The following is a 19,592-nucleotide window of genomic DNA, read 5'->3' as shown; positions in this document are numbered from 1 at the left end:
TACATCTTTCTTCAAAATGCTAGGCTGCTAATAAACTTGGACCTGGAATGCAGGGGTTTTGTTTTGTGTTCGTAGAGGAAAGGTCCTTAGAGAATGTTGCTACTTGCTTTGGTGTGTTGAGAATATCTAGGCCTTGGCTAGTTGGCGAAGAACATGACCGGGAGATCGTTGTCCCTTTCATCCCACTGGTTTATCAGACAGAGAAATAGCTTGCTCTTGGCTGGACACCGGGAGCCGAATGTACCAGAGCACTGCATTGCTTGCTTTCCGTTCCTTGCTCGGTGATGTTAGGACCCCAGAGCTGCCACTACTGCACTTCCTGGGCTGCTGACCTCCCCTGCCTGCAGTTCCCCGAGTGTCCGCCAGCAGCGCTGACAGCAGCGGATCCGGCCTCCCGGCAGCGGCCCTTGCGTCCCCGCAGCGGCTGCCACGTCAGCGCGCATCTGTCCCGGGCTGTGCGGCGGCATGGGCCGGATGGGGAAGGCAGCGGCGGCGGTCTTCGGGGCCGAACTGGCCGTGCGGCTCGCGTTGTTCGTGGCTTTCCTGTAAGCAGTTTGCGAATCAGACCCCAGAGCCCGACACCCTCTTGCACAGACCGGACTGAAGGGTCTCGGGGCCCCGCCCCCACGGTCGGGTTCTTCCGTGGGAAGCCAAGAGGAAGCAAACCAACAAGCTCTGCACTCTTTTGTTTCCCTTTAGGGTAACAGAGCTTCTCCCTCCCTTCCAGAGGCTTATCCAGCCAGAAGAGATGTGGCTTTATCGGAATCCTTATGTGGAAGCAGAATATTTCCCTACGAAGCCCATGTTTGTGCGTGGAGAACTAGCCCTTCCTTTGCCCCGTAATACTTAGTACTGAAGCTTTAATTGCTGGGAAGCGAAAGTGCTCATTCTGGCTTCAAAGTGGTCTTTGTAGGGAACTGATAACTCCTTTGGTTGATGTGCTCAAGATTTTGCTTCCTAATATTTAAGATCCAGATTTAGAGAGCAGATGTCAGTGTGTTTCAGCTCAGATGTTCTATGAGCTCTGTTCCTTAGGATGGCCTGGGGAACTGGCCGTTTACAATAGTGCTCGTTACTGGTAGAAATGCCTGTGCCCAATTAACCCACAGACACTGTGATGGCTAATTATCTTTCCTGGGATAGGCTAGGTAGGATACAAGAGTTCTGTCACTTCCATTCCTCTTCCCTGTGGGAGCTTCTTTAACAACTAGTTTCGTGGTTTGGTTTGGTTTGAACCTTTGACATGTTCTGGTTCAGGTCATTGCATTTCTCTCTCCGCTGTCTCTGATCCTCCTGGCCAAATGTCTCAAGAAGGCAGACACAAAAGACAGCAAACAAGCCTGCCTGGGTAAGAGTTAACCCTAACTGGTGTCTTGTCTTAGTGAGGCAGGAATGAGCTGTATCCTCAGTGTGTGGAGGCCAGAGTTCTGTTCTTGAAGTCATTATATCTGCCTTGCACCCCACTTGTTATGCTGGTATGAGACAGAAAAGTAGTCCTGTAAGAACCTGGTTAGCCCCACAGATATGCCTAAATGCCCTGGGTGATTTGTACCTTGGAAATGTCCTCAGCCTAATACATAAGTTCTCCCTGTGCTACAACAGAGCAGTCAGTCATTGGGGGCCAGGATTATTCTTACCCTCAGCACTGGCTGGAGCCACTTCCTCTAGCTCAGAAAGGCGTGGCTGCTGTTTTACTGAGACAATGACCAACCATACAGTTCCTCATAGGCAGAAGTCACTAACGGTGAGTGTCTTTGCTTCCCAGCTGCCAGTCTTGCCCTGGTTCTGAATGGTGTCTTTACCAACACAATAAAACTGATAGTGGGGAGGTAAGTGACAAGTCACCCCGGTGTCTGTCTCACCTTGGCAGGAGAGATGGCTAATGGCACTCCAGCACTCATCATTCTTCTTCCCCTTTTCTTCTGTACTCTCAGCCTAGTCTTTCCTCCTTTAACACATTCTCCCTTCCCTGTATTTCAGTCCTGCAGGGGACACTGGGCTCATTTTGACGCCAAACAGTATTTCCCCAACAACCACAGCAGTGTCAGTGTCCTCTAGACCAGTGGTCCCCAACCTTTTTTGGGCCACGGACCAGTTTAATGTCAGAAAATATTTTCATGGACTGGCCTTTAGGGTGGGACGGATAAATGTATCACGTGACCAAGACAAGCGTCAAGAGTGAGTCTTAGACAGATGTAACAGAGGGAATCTGGTCATTTTTAAAAATAAAACATTGTTCAGACTTAAAGATAAATAAAACAGAAATAATGTAAGTTATTTAGTCTTTCTCTGCGGACTGGTACTGATCCGCGGCCCCGGGGTTAGGGACCACTGCTCAATCTAGACCACCCAGTGAAGCTGCACTGTGACTTGCCATTTGCCCTAAGAGTAATCACGTTTTTTGTGCCCCCCCCCAAATAAAATGTTGATCCTATAAATACGACTTTTCTCTTAGTGGTGACTATCGTAATCCAATCTCATTATTCTGCCTGGGACACTATTTGACCAGCAGTTAACAGGATTATTGATGTCTGACACACCAGAATATAATTTCTGGAGTTGTAAATGAGCTCTGTTCAGACCATGTTCATTTCTTCTAGGCCACGCCCAGACTTCTTCTACCGCTGCTTCCCTGATGGGCAAGCCAGTTCTGACCTGATGTGCACAGGGGACAAGGACGTGGTGAATGAGGGCCGTAAGAGCTTCCCTAGTGGACATTCTTCCTGTATGCATACCATGTGGACTCGACTATACTTTTTTGGGATCACTGAATTTAACATAGGAAGCTTGTGAGGATGGGATCCTCTCATTACTCTTGTTCTTATATCTAGAAATTGGAAAACCCCACACTCTTTCTTGAAGAATCCCAAGATTTCACAAGCCTGAGCCTCAAATGTTAGGGTCAGTAGTCAGGAATAGAGGAAGTAGTTTATTTACCTTCATAAGCATTTATTGCATTATTTGCTAGATTCTACAATCTTGTACTAGTAAAAAATATTAACTAACCTTTGACACTATGTGTTAGGTGTTTTAGGAAGTATTTTAGATTCTTAACTCATTTAACACTGTCCTAGTCCAGTGAAGTGGATATTGTTATTTTGATTCTCATTTATATATGAGAAAACTAAGGCAGTAAGAAGCAACCTGCCCAAAGTCATAAAACTAGTATTCCAAAAACTATTCTTAGGATAAATATTACTAATTTGGGGACACAAAATAAAGTCCTTTATTTTTCCCTTCATTTCCCTCACCCTCATAATCAGCGTGTACTCCAGTGGAACACAAAAAAGGGGATAACACAAGTTCATGTCCCCTGACCACCTCCTTGCAGATTAGTGAGGTAGCTGCCCTTAAAACACATACACTTAAATGTTTCTTCTCTTCTAGTTGCATTTGCTGGTCTGGCCTTCACTTCCTTCTACCTGGCAGGGAAGTTACACTGCTTCACCCCACAGGGCCGTGGGCAATCTTGGAGGTTCTGTGCCTTTCTGTCCCCTCTGCTTTTTGCAACTGTGATTGCCCTGTCCCGCACCTGCGACTACAAGCATCACTGGCAAGGTAAGCAAGGTATTTATGCCGTGGAAGCTTCCGTGTGTCACTCATCACTTTATTCCTAGCACATGGCAGAAAGGAGACACTAAGTATATGCTGAGTGAATAAACAAATGAGTTTAGGAGGGTCTGAGTTCTGTTCTAAGAATATGCATTTATAACTATCCGGGAGATAGAAAGTATAAGTTACCTTTCAAAGAGATTGCCAAGAAGTAATGCCCTAAGTTTTCCATTATTTTGAAGCATCATAAATTCAGAATAAATTCTAAGAAATGTTTTATAACAAACCTCAAAGCTCAGTTTACTTAATGGTTGTTATTGCTGTTCCATTGATTTGAGAGAGGAAGCAAGGGTAGGAAGAGAAGAGGGAAAGAGAGCGAGGGAGAGAGAGAAGCATCAACTCATTCCATTTAGCTGTGCACTCACTGGTTGTTTCCCGTATGTGCTGACGGGGGACGGAACCTGAGACCTAGGTGTGCCAGGCATATGCCCTGTGCCACCCAACCAGGGCAATATACTTACTGGCTTAAAATAAAAATCAAGTTCTTTGTCATGAGATTTTGTTCAGAAAGGAAACTGAAATTCAAGAAAACATAAAATTATAAGTCTAATTAAACCAAAGAAATCTCAGTTGAATGATACAGTAAAACATCCACATTATATATCTTCACAGAAAACCCACAATTTAAAAAAAATGACAGGTTTTTGATAAGTCCTTACACCTATTTTAAAGAATAAACTAATTTATTCCTTCCTCTAGAACTCTTTAAATGGTGAAAAACAATGAAAATTAACAGCATGAAGTGAATCTTTACTATTCTTCCGAATTAAAACACACATCAATCTAGTATACCTGGAAAAAGGCTTCTTATACTTACTTATCTAAAGATGTATTTTGATTTGGTGTTTAGAAAACGATCTAATAGGCCCTGGCCGGTTGGCTCAGCGGTAGAGCGTCGGCCTGGCATGCGGGGGACCCGGGTTCGATTCCCGGCCAGGGCACATAGGAGAAGCGCCCATTTGCTTCTCCACCCCCCCTCCTTCCTCTCTGTCTCTCTCTTCCCCTCCCGCAGCCAAGGCTCCATGGGAGCAAAGATGGCCCGGGCGCTGGGGATGGCTCCTTGGCCTCTGCCCCAGGCGCTAGAGTGGCTCTGGTCGTGGCAGAGCGACGTCCCGGAGGGGCAGAGCATCGCCCCCTGGTGGGCAGAGCGTCGCCCCTGGTGGGCGTGCCGGGTGGATCCCGGTTGGGCGCATGCGGGAGTCTGTCTGACTGTCTCTCCCTGTTTCCAGCTTCAGAAAAATACAAAAGAAAAAAAAAAAAAAAAAGAAAACGATCTAATAAAGACAACCCTGCAAACTATAGGATGAAACTGAGAAAACCTTGAACCTGGGTTTTTGCAGCCCAAACAATTAGAGCAGGGGTCCCCAAACTTTTTACACAGGGGGCCAGTTCACTGTCCCTCAGACCGTTGGAGGGCTGGACTATAAAAAAACTATGAACAAATCCCTAAACACACTGCACATATCTTATTTTAAAGTAAAAAAACAAAACAGGAACAAATACAATATTTAAAATAAAGAACAGGTAAATTTAAATCAACAAACTGACCAGTATTTCAATGGGAACTATAGGCCTGCTTTTGGCTAATGAGATGGTCAGTGTCTGGTTCCATATTTGTCAATGCTAGCCTTAACAAGTGATATGACGCGCTTCCGGAGCCCTGACGCGTGTCCCTCATCGCTGCGCTTTGTGGCGCCACCACATACAGCACACAGGATGCATCCTGTGCTCTCTCACTGACCACCAATGAAAGAGGTGCCCCTTCTGGAAGTGCGGCGGGGGCCGGATAAATGGCCTCAGGGGGCCGCATGCGGCCCGCGGGACGTAGTTTGGGGACCCCTGAATTAGAGTAACATGGAGGGCCAAGTTCTCTATACTCTGTGCTGTCTGAAGTGACTTAAGAGTCTAATGTTTTAAGAAAAGACTTTATCTCCTCTCTTCAGATGTACTAGTTGGATCCATGATCGGCCTGACCTTTGCCTATGTCTGTTACCGGCAGTATTACCCTCCTCTGACTGACGCAGAATGCCATAAACCATTTCACAGCAGCCCTGCACTTCCCACTACACAAAAGAAGTCTAGTGATCCTTATCGTTTTGAGACTTAGAATTGGAGCTACCTCAATGGAGAATACATAGGTGAATCAGCCCCTCCTATCTGGACCATGGTAAGACAAGAACGTCTTACTTTTTGACCTCTTAAGAGGTGCAAGTAAGGACATCAGCGCTTCATCTGCTTCCATATGATTTTGCCATTTTGCCTGTGCTTACATGGATTTATCACGAGGAGTCAAGGATCTTTGTCATGATGGTATGCCACCCATCCCAACAGTCCTCCAAAAGCTTATGAATCTGGTCTATCAGATTGGCATCCCAAGATCTACAGTGTTTTTACATTTAAATGCCATTCTTAGAAAGATCTTGTCACAAAGCAGCCTTTATTTATATAGCGCCACTTTGTCCTAGAAGCTGGAGTTAATTCTCAAAACTTCATTTCCCGTACCTTAAAATCTTAAAATTTAGGGCACGACCAACTAAATCATTTTGGTTGTTTCACTTTCTCTCATGACAGTCCCATCAAGCCATAAATAGGAAAGTGTCCATTTCTGGCTAGTTTACCACTGTATCCAAGTCCAACTAGATAATGCTGCTCATTTTTAATACTGTAGGCATAAATGATTTGTCAGGTTACTAAGTGAACACAATAAAAAAAGAAACTGGTTAGGGCTGTGGTTTCAGCACCAACAACTGATTCCTGTTTCCCCTCATTTGCCTTCACTGTGCTCAGCCCTCCCCTCCCTCATGGCTGCCCACATGTGTCAACTCGACCACTAGCCAAGGCAGGAAAGGAACATCCCAGATGTCATCTGGAGCAGCGGTCCCCAACCTTTTTTGGGCCACGGACTGGTTTAATGTCAGAAAATATTTTCACAGACCAGCCTTTAGGGTGGGACGGATAAATGCATAAAATAAAATTATGCAACCGGCGTAAAAACTGTGGTATTTTTAAATATAATTGTTGAACTTACAAGACAAGCGTCAAGAGTGAGTCTTAGACGGATGTAACAGAGGGAATCTGGTCATTTAAAAAAAATAAAACATCATTTATTTTTATAAATAAAACAAAAATAATGTATGTTATTTATTCTTTCTCTGCAAACCGGTACCAAATGGCCCAAGGACCAGTACCGGTCCGCGGCCCGGGGTTTGGGGACCACTGATCTGGAGGACAAATAAGTATTTTTTGTCCCTCCTTCACAATGAGCCATAAGGGACAATGATGAGATACAAGAACTGATGCTATAGTACCTGCAACTACTTTTCTCTTTATGGAGAGCATATGTTAAATGTGATCTTGTCATATGTATTTCTTTCTGTAACATATTTTCAATGTATCTTTTTCCTTTAGTAAATGTGATATTCAAATAAAATGGTGAATGTGCTTTTTTTGTACTCAACTACCATTCGAGAACTGGAACATTTTCAGAGGTAAACATCGGTTTCGCCATCTGACATAAGTGATTCAACTATAGCAATGGCTGATGATTATAAATACCAAAGGACAGTCTCAGTATTTACCTTATAATGCTGTGCTGTGAATTCTGAACTATATTTGCCTATGACAATGAAAACACAAGTCAAAAGAAAAGAATTTGAGCCTGACCAGGTGGTGGCGCAGTGGCTAGAGCATCAGATTGGGACTCAGAGGACTCAGGTTCGAAACCTTAAGGTCGCTGGCTTGAGCAAGGGGTCACTCACTCTGCTGTAGCCCCCCCCCCTCCCCCCCCCGTCAGAGCACATATGAGAAAGCAATCAATGAACAACTAAGGAGCCGCAACAAAGAATTGATGCTTCTCATCTCTCTTCCTTCCTGCTTGTGTGTCCCTTCTATCTCTCCCTGTCTCTCTCACTTAAAAAAAGAGGGAAAGAGAAAAGAATTTGTATCAGTTCTTTGCTCAAAACTTCCATTTTTGTAACTCTGTTTAGTAATTCATAGGGGAAGAGAAAATGGTTTTTGTACTGATTTTCTTTATCATGGATGAACCAGGTAACAGTAGGCAACAGGTCAATACGGTTTTATTTCAGTATGTACTCGAATTTTAAATATAATCACGTAAAAAAAATATTTCAAAAGGTGCAATATCAGAAAGCTAATCTGTGCTATTAATCTTTTCATGCATACAATCTCTTTTGCCAAAATAAGCAATACCAATTATGGACTTGGGAATATACATAAAATGACACTACCAGAGTTTAAAAATAAGCTCGGTTAAGAGATTACACATGATAACAACAAATAGTGCAAACATACAAAAACCTCCCTCCAATTGATGTGCCAACAGCAATCAAGGCTCAGCTACAAGAGAAGCGTGTACATAGCCCACATGGGGGCACACCTGCAGCACCCAGTTCAGGTGAACCAGGACACCCTCTACATTAGGCCACTCTACCAAGCCCTGGAGATGCAGCAGCTCTAATACACAGAAACCACCACAGTGAAGCTACCAAAATGAGGAGACAGAGAAACATGCCCCAAATGAACGAAAGAACAAAACACCAGAAAAAGAACTAAACAAAATGGAGACAAGCAACTATAGATGCAAATTATAAGGATGCTCAATGAACTTAGGGGAAGAATAGATAAACTTAGTAAGAACTTCAACAGCATAAAAAAGGACATGGATACCATAAGAAAGTACCGGTCAGAAATAAAGTATACACTAACTGAAATGAAAAATCATTTACAGGGAATCAACAGTACAGTCGATGAAGCCAAGAAATCAGCTATTTGGAATATAAGGAAGCCAAAAACCACCAATCAGAACAGCAAAAATAACCAACATTAGCATTATGAGGGTGCTGGAAAACCTATTTGAAAAAAATGACAGAAGATTTCTCTAACTTGGTGAAGAAAATAGACATATAGGTCTAGGAAGCTCAGAGTCCCAAATAAGATGAACCCAAAGAGGCCCACACCAAGATACATCATAATTAAAATGCAAAAGGTTCAGGACAGAATCTTAAAAGCAGCAAAAGAACAGCAGTTAGTAACTTATGAGGGAGCTCCCATAAGACTGTCAGCTGATTTCTCAACAGAAACTTTAGGCCAGAAGGGATTGGCAAGAAATTCTTCAACATGAGGAAAAGGAGGACCTACAACCAAGACTACTCTACCTGGCAAAGCTATCATTTAGAATCGAAGGACCGCCCTGTCCGGATAGGTCAGTGCTTAGAGCATTGTCCTGGAGCACAGAGGTTGCTGGTTCAGTTCCAGTCAGGGCACAGGCAGGAACAGATGAATATCCCTGTTGCTCTTTCCCCCACTCCCTCCCTCCCTCTCTCTTGAAAATAAAAATTTTTTTAAATGTCCAAAACTGTAGTAAATTAAAGGGGGAAAAAAAAAAAGAATTGAGGACAGATAAAGAGCTTCCCAGAAGAGAAAAAAGTTAAAGGAGTTCATCACCACTAAATCAGTATTAATGTTAAAGGATCTTCCTTAAGAAGAAGGAAAAAAAAGATAAAATATATGAATAAAATGGCAATAAATACATATCAACAATTGAATCTAAAAAAAAATGAACAAGCCAAATAGGACAAGGATTGAGGAGATGGGTGAAGGGGCGGAAGGATTAAGAAGTACAGATTGGTGTTACAAAATAGTCATGAGGATGTAAGTACAGCCTAGGGAACAGTCATTAACAGCCATGACAGGTATGAAATTTATCAGGATGATCACTTAGTAAGATATATAATGTCTAATCGTTGTGTTGTACACCTGTGTATGTCAACTGTAAGGGAAAAATAAAAAATGATTTAAAAAATATATATACAACTAAAGGAGTTGAATCTTCTTAGAGATTCCAGGCTGAGGAATCAAAGTATTCTTTTTTTTTTAATATTTTATTTATTCATTTTAGAGAGGAGAGGGAGGGAGGGGAGAGAGAGAGAGAGAGAGAGAGAGAGAGAGAGAGAGAGGAGAGACAGAGAGAGAGGAGGGGGGGGAGGAGCTGGAAGCATCACCTCCCATATGTGCCTTGACCAGGCAAGCCCAGGGTTTCGAACCGGCGACCTCAGCATTTCCAGGTCGACGCTTTATCCACTGCGCCACCACAGGTCAGGCCAAAGTATTCTTTTATGTGCCAGCATGCCAAGGCCCCAAAGCTCCAAGACAACATTAGCTTTTTGTTCAAGACCTCACCATATGAAATCTTTTCATCTGGCTGTTGGTTGAACAAAAAATAAGCACACCTGTTCTTTCTGGAGATTTGGAAACATTACAAAAAGATACAAGAAAAATGATCACGTCATTAAGAACCAAGGGTTTTATAGAGCGTCGGCCTGGCGTGCAGAGGTCCCGGGTTCGATTCCCGGCCAGGGCACACAAGAGAAGCGCCCATTTGCCTCTCCACCTCTCCCCCTCTCCTTCCTCTGTCTCTCTCTTCCCCTCCCGCAGCCGAGGCTCCATTGGAGCAAAGATGGCCCGGGCGCTGGGGATGGCTCCTTGGCCTCTGCCCCAGGAGCTAGTGTGGCTCTGGCCGCAAGAGAGCGACGCCCCGGAGGGGCAGAGCATCGCCCCCTGGTGGGCAGAGCGTCGCCCCTGGTGGGCGTGCCGGGTGGATCCCGGTCGGGCGCATGCGGGAGTCTGTCTGACTGTCTCTCCCTGCTTCCAGCTTCAGAAAAAATACAAAAAAAAAAAAAAAAAAAAAAGAACCAAGGGTTTGTTTCTAAGACTAGTTGATGCTGACCAGAACGTAACTGTGCTGAGGGTTTAATGATTAAGGGAGTGGGTGCGCAAGGAAGGAGAGAAGCAGGTTTGGATGTTCTTACATTGGCAGGTGATTGCAGAACAGCCTGATGGAAGAGATGCCCCGGCAAGGTCGGGAAAAGGGGTGGAGCTCCACGCCCTCTACTGCAGCACCTCTCCCTGCAAGTCCACGTGCTCCCCACCCAGACGCTCTCCAGATCCAGTAGAACTTCCTCTGTTTGGTGTCACTTAAGAGTCTATTGACATCCCTTTGATCATCATTTTAAAATGTTTTGTTATTTCCAGCCAGAAAGACATCCACTGATGTCTTTTTGATTAGAATGCTGATTAGAATGCTTATTTGTATTTTCTTCTAGATGTTTAACTTTTAGAATAGAGTTGCTTTTTATTTGTAATGAAGTATATGCTTACCAAAATACTAGTGAATTAAAATGTAAATATGGTGACTTCTTTGTATAATTATAAGGAGGACTAGTACAGAGATGACTGGTTTCATAATGTGTAGTCCTGTGAAACAACCATTCTCACTCAGCATAACTGTGTATAAAGATACCCACTGATTCAGCTACTAAGGAAAGAAAGGGAAACTAAGAGACAATTTTGCTGTCCACTTCAGAAGATGTTGAAATTGGTAGATCCTGAGATATTTTTAAATTTCTAGCTATAAGTCATTTGTCTTTGTTACTTTTCTTTAAAAAGCTGTACAATTACATGAATAAATATTTCAGTTTCCAGAGGGGGGAAAATCAAGCTTATTACCTGTGTAGTACATAACCATGATAATACCACAGGTAGATAAGATATAAAGCTCTTTTACAGCTGCCTGCTCCTCACCACCAGGAAAGAAACACTTATTAGTGTAAGTAGTGGTTTATCTAGCTATCCAGTTATACTGTTTATCTTTGGTTATAAAAACATACTCTTGCTTGTCCTTTGGTTTACTCCTAAATAATACCAATTGTGCTAATATAAAGAGCAAAAGCCTTCCCTGTAATATATATTGAATGCTACTTAATTCTCAATAACCCTTATTTCAAACTCAGATTTACATATGAAGAATATAAAGTACTCAGTTTATCTGAAACTGTTTAGTAGTTTGGTCAGTATTAGTACGTAAGTAGACAGAGAAAGGCCCGGCTCTGACCTGTTCCCCAACCTCACCTCTACCTCCTCTAAGGTGACAATAACTGACCGTCCCCTTCCTTTTCTTTCCAGTAAGGGATAAAAGCCACTGTCGTCAAAGGGATGGCTTAAGTGCACATTAAATGCCAGTGCTTTTGATACCATGATGCATTTATCAAAAAAACAACAAAAAACAAAAAACACAGCTGGCCTGCCTATGCCACTCAGTGGCCTGTAGAAATCTAAGAGGAGTGTATCACAAAGAAAATTGCAAAGACAACAACAAACTCTGAACGATGAGAAAAAATACCTACAGCAAAGTGGTGAGCAGATTCCTTGGAAAAAATTAGCCTACACTCCTTCACCTGTTTTCTTCCAGGCACATCCCACTTTTGCATGTTCTGTCACTCACTGCAGTAGCTGTTCATTGGCCCCTACAGGCACAAGGTTTTCTTTCAGAATAAAGAAACACTTCCTCCAGGCTGTGATGACTGAGCAGGGGTAAGGACCTCAGCTGAGTCCTAGGAGCTGAATATATGTGCCTCTCCTCTGTCCTGTGTGTGGCAGGATGACAGCAAGCACATGTATGAGCCTGATGCCTCACTCTGAGCCTAAAAAACAGAAAGGAAAAGGAAAGACACATTTCCCGCTAGCCAAACCTACCTGCTCAACCACCAGTCTGCGTGAGCCTTTTAAATAAGCGTCCTGGTTTATGGGTACCAAAGAAGGCAATGATGTTTCTTTTACAAAGTCTTTTTAAAGAGGACACACAATACTACCTTCAACAGAATCAATATGGCAGGTGACTCAAAAATCCTTTTCCACCTTAAATGCACCACTAACAAGATTTTATTTATTTGAGGCTGAATTATTTCAAGTTTGTCAGCCTTTATAGTTTAGAAGCTACTATCAAAAGTCAGACTTCATCTAACTAACATCACTGCTTTATAAAGTTGCACCTAACATGAACTAAATGTCCACTCTAGGCTTTCAGAGGAACTCAAACAGCTATGAAAACAAGGAACAGCAGAGCATCAGTGATTCCTAGCAATAAACCTGTCAGTCAGCTGGGGAGTAAACAATACTTTCTTTAAGCTACATTTTAGTCTTTCTTCATACAGGATTTGTAGAAAAGAAAAGACAGCTCAAGAGATTTTGACTGCCTAACAGTCTTTCATATCCACTTAGACTTAGCCTTCACTTGCAGTGAACATGAAATAGAGAGATGAGTGTACCCCAAGTGTCTGCTGAATCCCTAATTGTAGAGAACACGAAAGAGAGAGATGAGTGTACCCAAGTGTCTGCTGAATCCCCAGTCTGCTTCCAAACTACATCATTTCCTAGAAGAATCTCTACCAACTCAAATCCAACTGAAAACAGACTTAATACCATCTCACATAATAAGCAATGAAGTGTTGTACCTATATACTACCTTCAAAGAATTAAGGGTACAAACCACCCCAGCTATGAAGAAAGAATGGCAAGTATTTATATGAAGCCAGTGGTAAAAAGTGTCTTCCCTTTGCTTTTCCACTCACTTCCAAGTTGGAAGATTATTTTCCAAATCCCCCAATGGTAAGTGGCAGATGACATGCAGGAAATGACGCAGCTGAGAGGAAGATGCAGCAACGAACAGGTGGATTTTCTGGGGAAGAACCCCTCAATGTCCATCTAGGGGAGAGAGGGGGAAAGAGGTCACCCTGCAGTCACAACTGGAAGGCACCCAGGGAGGCTGCCAGAGCCTAATACACAACATTTCTGTTAAATATCTAAAAGGATAATTTAAATCTCAGGATGGGCTGTTTGTAATTAAAATTGTAACTGTTTCTACAGTAACTTTCAGATGATTAGAACTAGGAAGATTCTGAATTTGGATCCTAAAAATGACAAATGTTATGGGACCAAATTACTAGCCAAGCACATGCACTCACACACTAATCAAAGCACTATAGCACCTTTCCCCACAAATTTTAACCAGAGCCCGTCTAAAAATGAATAAAAACCTAGAGATTGGTGACAGGCAACAGAAAACTATGTTTATAAAGAGCCGGAGACTCCATAGTTCTTTATAACATGTTAAAATTAATGAACTATGCTATATACATGATATTTAAAAACTTACATTAAACAGCCATAGAAGATTCACATTTACTGTAAAGGTTGATCAAGGAAGATACCCTGGGTTTGGTAGATTTCTTTGAGGACCAGCAATACTGTATCTTCAGACTCCCTATAAAGAGAAAAAATTATGTTATGAAAAGAAGAAACATTTGTACTAGATATTTTACACATTAACTCATTTAATTTATACAACTATTGCAAAATGTCAGACTCAAAGTTGATGTAATATGCAGTGATTTAGAAGTTTAGCAATATTTCAGTAATAATAAAAAAGCTCGCCTGACCGGGCAGTGGTGCAGTGGATAGAGCGTCGGACTGGGATGTTGAGGACCCAGGTTTGAGACCCTGAGGTCGCCAGCTTGAGCAACGGCTCATCTGGTTTGAGCAAAGCTCACCAGCTTGAGCCCAAGGTCACTGGCTCGAGCAAGGGGTTACTCGGTCTGCTGAAGGCCCATGGTCAAGGCACATATGAGAAAGCAATCCATGAACAATTAAGGTGTTGCAATGCACAACGAAAAACGAATGATTGATGCTTCTCATCTCTCCGTTCCTGTCTGTCTGTCCCTGTCTATCCCTCTCTCTGACTCTCTGTCTCTGTAAAAAAAAAAAAAAAAAAAAAAAAGCTAGCAGTAGCCCTGGCTGGAGAACTCATTTGGTTGGAGCGTATCCTGAAGCACAGAGATTTCTGGCTCGATTCCCAATCAGGCACAGACAGGAACATGTCATGTCCCTGTCTCTCTTCCTCCCTCCCTTCTTCTCTCACTAAAATCAATCAATAAATTATTTTTTTAAAGCTAGCAGTAAATGACCAAGAACTGTTCCCTTTTCATAGAACTCATTCTTGTGACAATATGGAAGAGCCATCCAATTGCTTACCTTAATTTTTTAAATGTTACTTTTTTTAATAAGAGAAAGTTTATTTAGAAATTCGCAGAAGTAGAAGAAATAGACTTTAGAAAACAAGTTATAGAGGCAAAAGATAGGCCCTCTGAGCTTAGCAGAAGCTGGAGGGAAGGCAGGGAGGAGAGGGGAAAGGCGCAGGCCTGCTCCCAGGAGGGAGGGCGCCTTTCTTAAACCGGTCATACAATCACATGGTTCAAAACTCAAGATATAATATATAAGGGTATAATAATGAAGTCTCCCCTACCTCTGTTTCTTAACCACTAGTTCCCATCTCTGACAAGCCATGTTATCAATTTCTCATGCATCTTCTAGATATTCTGTTTGTACAATTACATGCAGTTCATAAAGAAATCTGATTCCAGCCTGACCAGGCAGTGGCACAGTGGATAGAGCGTTGGACTGGGATGCGGAAGACCCAGGTTCGAGACCCCGAGGTCGCCAGCTTGAGCGTGGGCTCATCTGGTTTGAGCAAATATTCACCAGCTTGGACCCAAGGTCGCTGGACCCTTGCTGGCTCAAGCAAGGGGTTACTCGGTCTGCTGAAGGCCCATGGTCAAGGCACATATGAGAAAGCAATCACTGAACAACTAAGGTGTCGCAATGTGCAACGAAAAACTGATTGATGCTTCTCATCTCTCCGTTCCTGTCTGTCTGTCCCTGTCTATCCCTCACTCTGACTTCTCTCTGTCTCTGTAAAAAAATAAAATTAAATTAAAATTAAAAAAAAAAAAAGAAATCTGATTCTAAAAAATCACATTCATGAAGGACTGCCTTCAGGATATGTGGCTCCTAACATTTCTCTAAAGCAGCGATTTTCAACCGATGTGTCACAAGAATTTTTAAAACATGCGATACCAGACTATTTAGTCAAGGGTACTGACCTCTTTTCCCTTATATTGTTAAACGAAAAAAAATGACCACAGCCACTGCAACAATAGCCATCAGGTGTGAATGTCCTGTCTTGAACCATAAAACAAGTTATATAATAAAGTTGCATCCTACTGGTCATATCACATAATAAGGTTGCATCTGACTAATTCTTGGTACCAGAAATCCTTATATACAAGTATAGGCACCTGATTTTTTATAAAGTCACTTTGGAGCAAAAAAGAGTAGGTAATTATTATTTTTTTGTAAATCTAATATCTTTTTGGTCAAATCAGCAAAATATATTTTTTGGTGTGCCACAGAATTTTAGTAATTAGTTTATGTGTGCCATGAGATAGAAAAGGTTGAAAAATATTGCTCTAGATCTGTGGTTCAACTTTTTTGAGTCATGAATCTACTTGAGAATGCAATGAAACCTATGGATTTCTCCCCAGAGATCACATATACATATATACTCAAATTAACAATAGATTTCATTGAACGCATAGATTTTCTATCCTCCACAAATTCCATTCACAGACCTCAGGTTAAGAAACTCAGAGGCAACAAGGGGGGATTTTAAATGGTGTGATATTAAAATGGTGTGATCCTGGTACATAAAAGAATGTGTCAATATAATAGACTAGGTAGTTCAGAGATGGTCCTAAATACATATAGGAATTTCATATAATAAAGTTAGAAGAATATCAAATGTATTAACAGTTGCAACAACTGGGCAGCCATCTGGAAAATGACTTAGATCAATCCACACATTAAGAAAAATTTAACATGACTCAAAGATTTACCTGTAAAAATAATACCATAAAATATAAGAATAAACTGTAGTAAGACATTCTTTGGAAAGTAAGGAAAATCTGCCTAACTTGTGGCACCGCAGATAAAGTGTCAACCTGAAATGCTTACTTAGGTCGCTGGTTCAAAACCTTGGGCTTGCCTGGTCAAGGCACGTACAGGAAGCAACTACTATGAGAATGCTTCCAATGCTTCCTGCTTCTCCCTCCCTCCCCCCCTCCCTCCTTCCCTCTCTCTCTCCTCTATCTTAAAAATCAATAAATAGCCTGGCCAGGTGGTGGCGCAGTAAATAGAGTGTCAGAATGGGATGCAGAGGACCTAGGTTCGAGACCCCAAGGTTGCCAGCTTGAGCGCAGGTTCATCTGGTTTGAGCAAAATTCACCAGCTTGGACCCAAGGTTGCTGGCTCGAGCAAGGGGTTACTCAGTCTGCTGTAGCCCCATGGTCAAGGCACATATGAGAAAGCAATCAATGAACAACTAAGGTGCCACAACAGAAAATTGATGATTCTCATCTCTCTCCCTTCCTGTCTGTCTGTCCCTATCTGTCCTTCTCTCTGACTCTCTGTCCCTGTCAAAAACTAAATAAAATAAAAATCAATAAATAAAAACATTAAAACTTATAAACAAAGAAACAAAAGTAAGGAAAATCTAAGTATAATACAAATTTCAGAAGCCTAAAAGGAAATATCAAAATTGACTACTAAGGCCCTGGCCGGTTGGCTCAGTGGTAGAGCGTCGGCCTGGCGTACAGGGGTCCCGGGTTCGATTCCCGGCCAGGGCACACAGGAGAAGCGCCCATCTGCTTCTCCACCCCTCCCCCTCTCCTTCCTCTCTGTCTCTCTCTTCCCCTCCCGCAGCCAAGGCTCCATTGGAGCAAGGATGGCCCGGGCACTGGGGATGGCTCCTTGGCCTCTGCCCCAGGCGCTGGAGTGGCTCTGGTCGTGGCAGAGACACCCCGGAGGGGCAGAGCATCGCCCCCTGGTGGGCAGAGCCTCAAACCCTGGTGGGCGTGCCGGTGGATCCTGGTCGGGAGTCTGTCTGACTGTCTCTCCCCGTTTCCAGCTTCAGAAAGATAAAAAAAAAAAAAAAAAAAAATTGACTACTAAAAATGAAAATTTTCTACTTAGCAAAAACCAGTGTATGCCATGTCAAAGACAAATGGGGGAAAAGGTATTTGTAACTCATACTGCAGACTTATCAATTAAAAAACTCCAACATTTCAATATAAAAGAGAATAAAGGGTACAGATAACTGCCAGAAACCAGAAAAGGAAATGGAAATGGTCCTTAAGTATATGTTATGATACTTCAACTTCATTCATGATGGGAGGAGTGCAAACTTTGTTTTAGATTTATTCATTTTGAAGAGAAATAGGAGCACAGGAGGGGTGCAATTTAAAGCTCAAGTATACACGACAGATAGACTGAAAACTACTAAACATTGCTCAGAGAAATTAAAGGCCAAAGCACACTGAGCAATACCATGTTTGTGGCTCAAAAGACCCAGTGTTATCACGATGTCAGTTCTCCCCAAATTGATCTAGAGGTAAAATGCAATCACAGTCAAAGCCCCAGAAAACATTTTGATTTTTTTTTTTTAAGTGAGAGAGACAGACAGGAAGGGAGAGAGATGAGAAACATCAATTATTCATTGCAGCACCTTAGTTGTTCATTAATTGCTTTCTCATATGCGCCTTGACTGGGGGGCTACAGCAAAGTGAGTGACCCCTTGCTCAAGCCAGCGACCTTAGGCTTTAAGCCAGTGACCATGGGGTCATGTCTATGATCCCATGCTCAAGCCAGTGACCTTGCACTCAAGCTGGTGAGTCCATGTTCAAGCCAGATGAATTCACGCTCAAGCCAGCAACATCAGGGTTTCGAACCTGGGTCCTCTAATCCCAGATTGACGCTGTAGCCACTGCGCCATCACCTGGTCAAGCTTAAAATTTTTTAAATTTTATTTAGAAAATTAACTTTAGGCCCTGGCTGGTTGGCTCAGCGGTAGAGCGTCGGCCTGGCGTGTGGGGGACCCGGGTTCAATTCCCAGCCAGGGCACATAGGAGAAGCTCCCATTTGCTTCTCCACCCCCCCTCCTTCCTCTCTGTCTCTCTTCCCCTCCCGCAGCCAAGGCTCCATTGGAGCAAAGATGGCCCGGGCGCTGGGGATGGCTCCTGGGCCTCTGTCCCAGGCGCTGGAGTGGCTCTGGTCGCAGCAGAGCAACCCCCCCCCCAGGGGCAGAGCATCGCCCCCTGGTGGGCAGAGCTTCACCCCTGGTGGGCGTGCCGGGTGGATCCCGGTCAGGCGCATGCGGGAGTCTGTCTGACTGTCTCTCCCCGTTTCCAGCTTCGGAGGAATACAGAAAGAAAAGAAAAAAAAAATTAACTTTAACAGGGTGACACTGATCAATAGAGTACATAGGTTTCAGGTGAACATTTCTATAGCATTTGAACTGTTGATTATGTTGTATAACCATCGCCCAAAGCATTTTGGTTGAAATTAACAAACTCATTCTGAAACATAACTGTGGAAATGGAAAGGACCTACAATAGCTGAAATAATTTCAAATAAGTTAGAGGACTCACATACCTGATCTCAAGACTTATAAATTTATAGTTAATCAAGACTGTTTTTAATATAGAACAAAATAGAACCAACGCAATTCAATGGTTTCTCCTTCTCAATAACCTTTCAACAAATCCAGTTGCTAGAACAACTAGATGGTCATATGCAAAACAATTAACCTTAATCTTTACCTCACACTGTTAAATCAAAATGGATCACAGACCTAACTGTAAATCTTCCAGAACACAGGAGAAATCATAATGACTGGATTTGGCAAAGATTTCTCAAATATGCCAAAAAAAGCAAAAACATCACCCTGGTGCGGTAGCTCAGGAGGTTAGAATGCCAAACTGATATGCCAAGGTTGCAGGTCTGATCTCTAGTCAGGGCACAGGCAAGAATCATCCATTGAATGCATAAAAAAGTGAAGCAACAAATCGACGTTTTCTTCTCTTTCTCCCTTCCTCCTTTTCTCTGAAAATTACTTTTTAAAAAAGAGTATATAGTATGATTCCACTTATATAAGTCTTGTGCAAACTGATCTATATATAGTCAAAGTAGATCAGAGATCAGTGGTTCCCCAGAGACTGTAAAACATTTAGAACAAAAAACAAGCCTGACTGGGCGGTGGCGCAGTGGATAGAATGTCGACTGGGATGCGGAAGACCCAGATTCGATACCACGAGGTCGCCAGCTTGAGCGCGGGCTCATCTGGTTTGAGCAAAAGCTCACCAGCTTGAGCCCAAGGCCGCTGGCTCAAGCAAGGGGTTACTAGGGTCTGCTGAAGGCCCGTGGTCAAGGCACATATGAGAAAGCAATCAATGAAC

The 19,592-nt window shown here is 42.8% G+C and overlaps 2 protein-coding genes and 1 non-coding gene across 9 annotated transcripts in view; 2 read left to right on the top strand and 1 right to left on the bottom strand.

Moving 5' to 3' along the window:
- The window catches only part of DDHD2 (DDHD domain containing 2), a 42,583-nt gene that overhangs the window by 5,861 nt on the left and 17,130 nt on the right, over positions 1 to 19,592 (bottom strand). For 2 of the 5 annotated variants that reach the window (XR_010751025.1, XR_010751024.1), the window contains exons 17-18: positions 13,622 to 13,729; positions 13,038 to 13,170 (exon numbers count right to left, since the gene is read on the bottom strand). Coding sequence is in view for 2 of the 5 variants with exons in the window: in XM_066380359.1 (XP_066236456.1) it covers positions 13,648 to 13,729 (82 nt within the window). In the remaining 3 variants the exon portion in view is untranslated. Of the gene's footprint in view, positions 1 to 7,671; positions 13,171 to 13,621; positions 13,730 to 19,592 lie in introns of those variants that run through there. The other 3 variants (XR_010751026.1, XM_066380358.1, XM_066380359.1) reach the window with 3 other exon arrangements.
- Positions 60 to 10,379, top strand: PLPP5 (phospholipid phosphatase 5). 3 transcript variants are annotated; one of them, XM_066380361.1, is made up of 7 exons: positions 339 to 545; positions 700 to 808; positions 1,258 to 1,348; positions 1,766 to 1,829; positions 2,601 to 2,725; positions 3,388 to 3,558; positions 5,556 to 10,379. In XM_066380361.1, the coding sequence occupies exons 1-7, from the start codon at positions 466 to 468 to the stop codon at positions 5,717 to 5,719; spliced, it is 804 nt and encodes a 267-aa protein (XP_066236458.1). In that variant the 5' UTR covers positions 339 to 465; the 3' UTR covers positions 5,720 to 10,379. The 3 variants fall into 3 exon arrangements, with proteins under 3 accessions (XP_066236459.1, XP_066236457.1, XP_066236458.1); XM_066380362.1 differs by lacking the exon at positions 700 to 808 and having other exon boundaries at positions 60 to 545; positions 5,612 to 10,379; XM_066380360.1 differs by lacking the exon at positions 700 to 808 and having other exon boundaries at positions 60 to 545.
- On the top strand, positions 11,978 to 12,113 carry LOC136404747 (small nucleolar RNA SNORD94). The gene has a single exon (XR_010751443.1). It is a non-coding gene; the product is annotated as a small nucleolar RNA SNORD94 (small nucleolar RNA).

Source organism: Saccopteryx leptura, chromosome 4 (assembly GCF_036850995.1).
Source record: "Saccopteryx leptura isolate mSacLep1 chromosome 4, mSacLep1_pri_phased_curated, whole genome shotgun sequence".
NCBI lineage: Eukaryota > Metazoa > Chordata > Mammalia > Chiroptera > Emballonuridae > Saccopteryx > Saccopteryx leptura.
The sequence above is the reverse complement of the archived record's forward strand: the minus strand, read 5'-3'. Positions and strand labels throughout refer to the sequence as shown.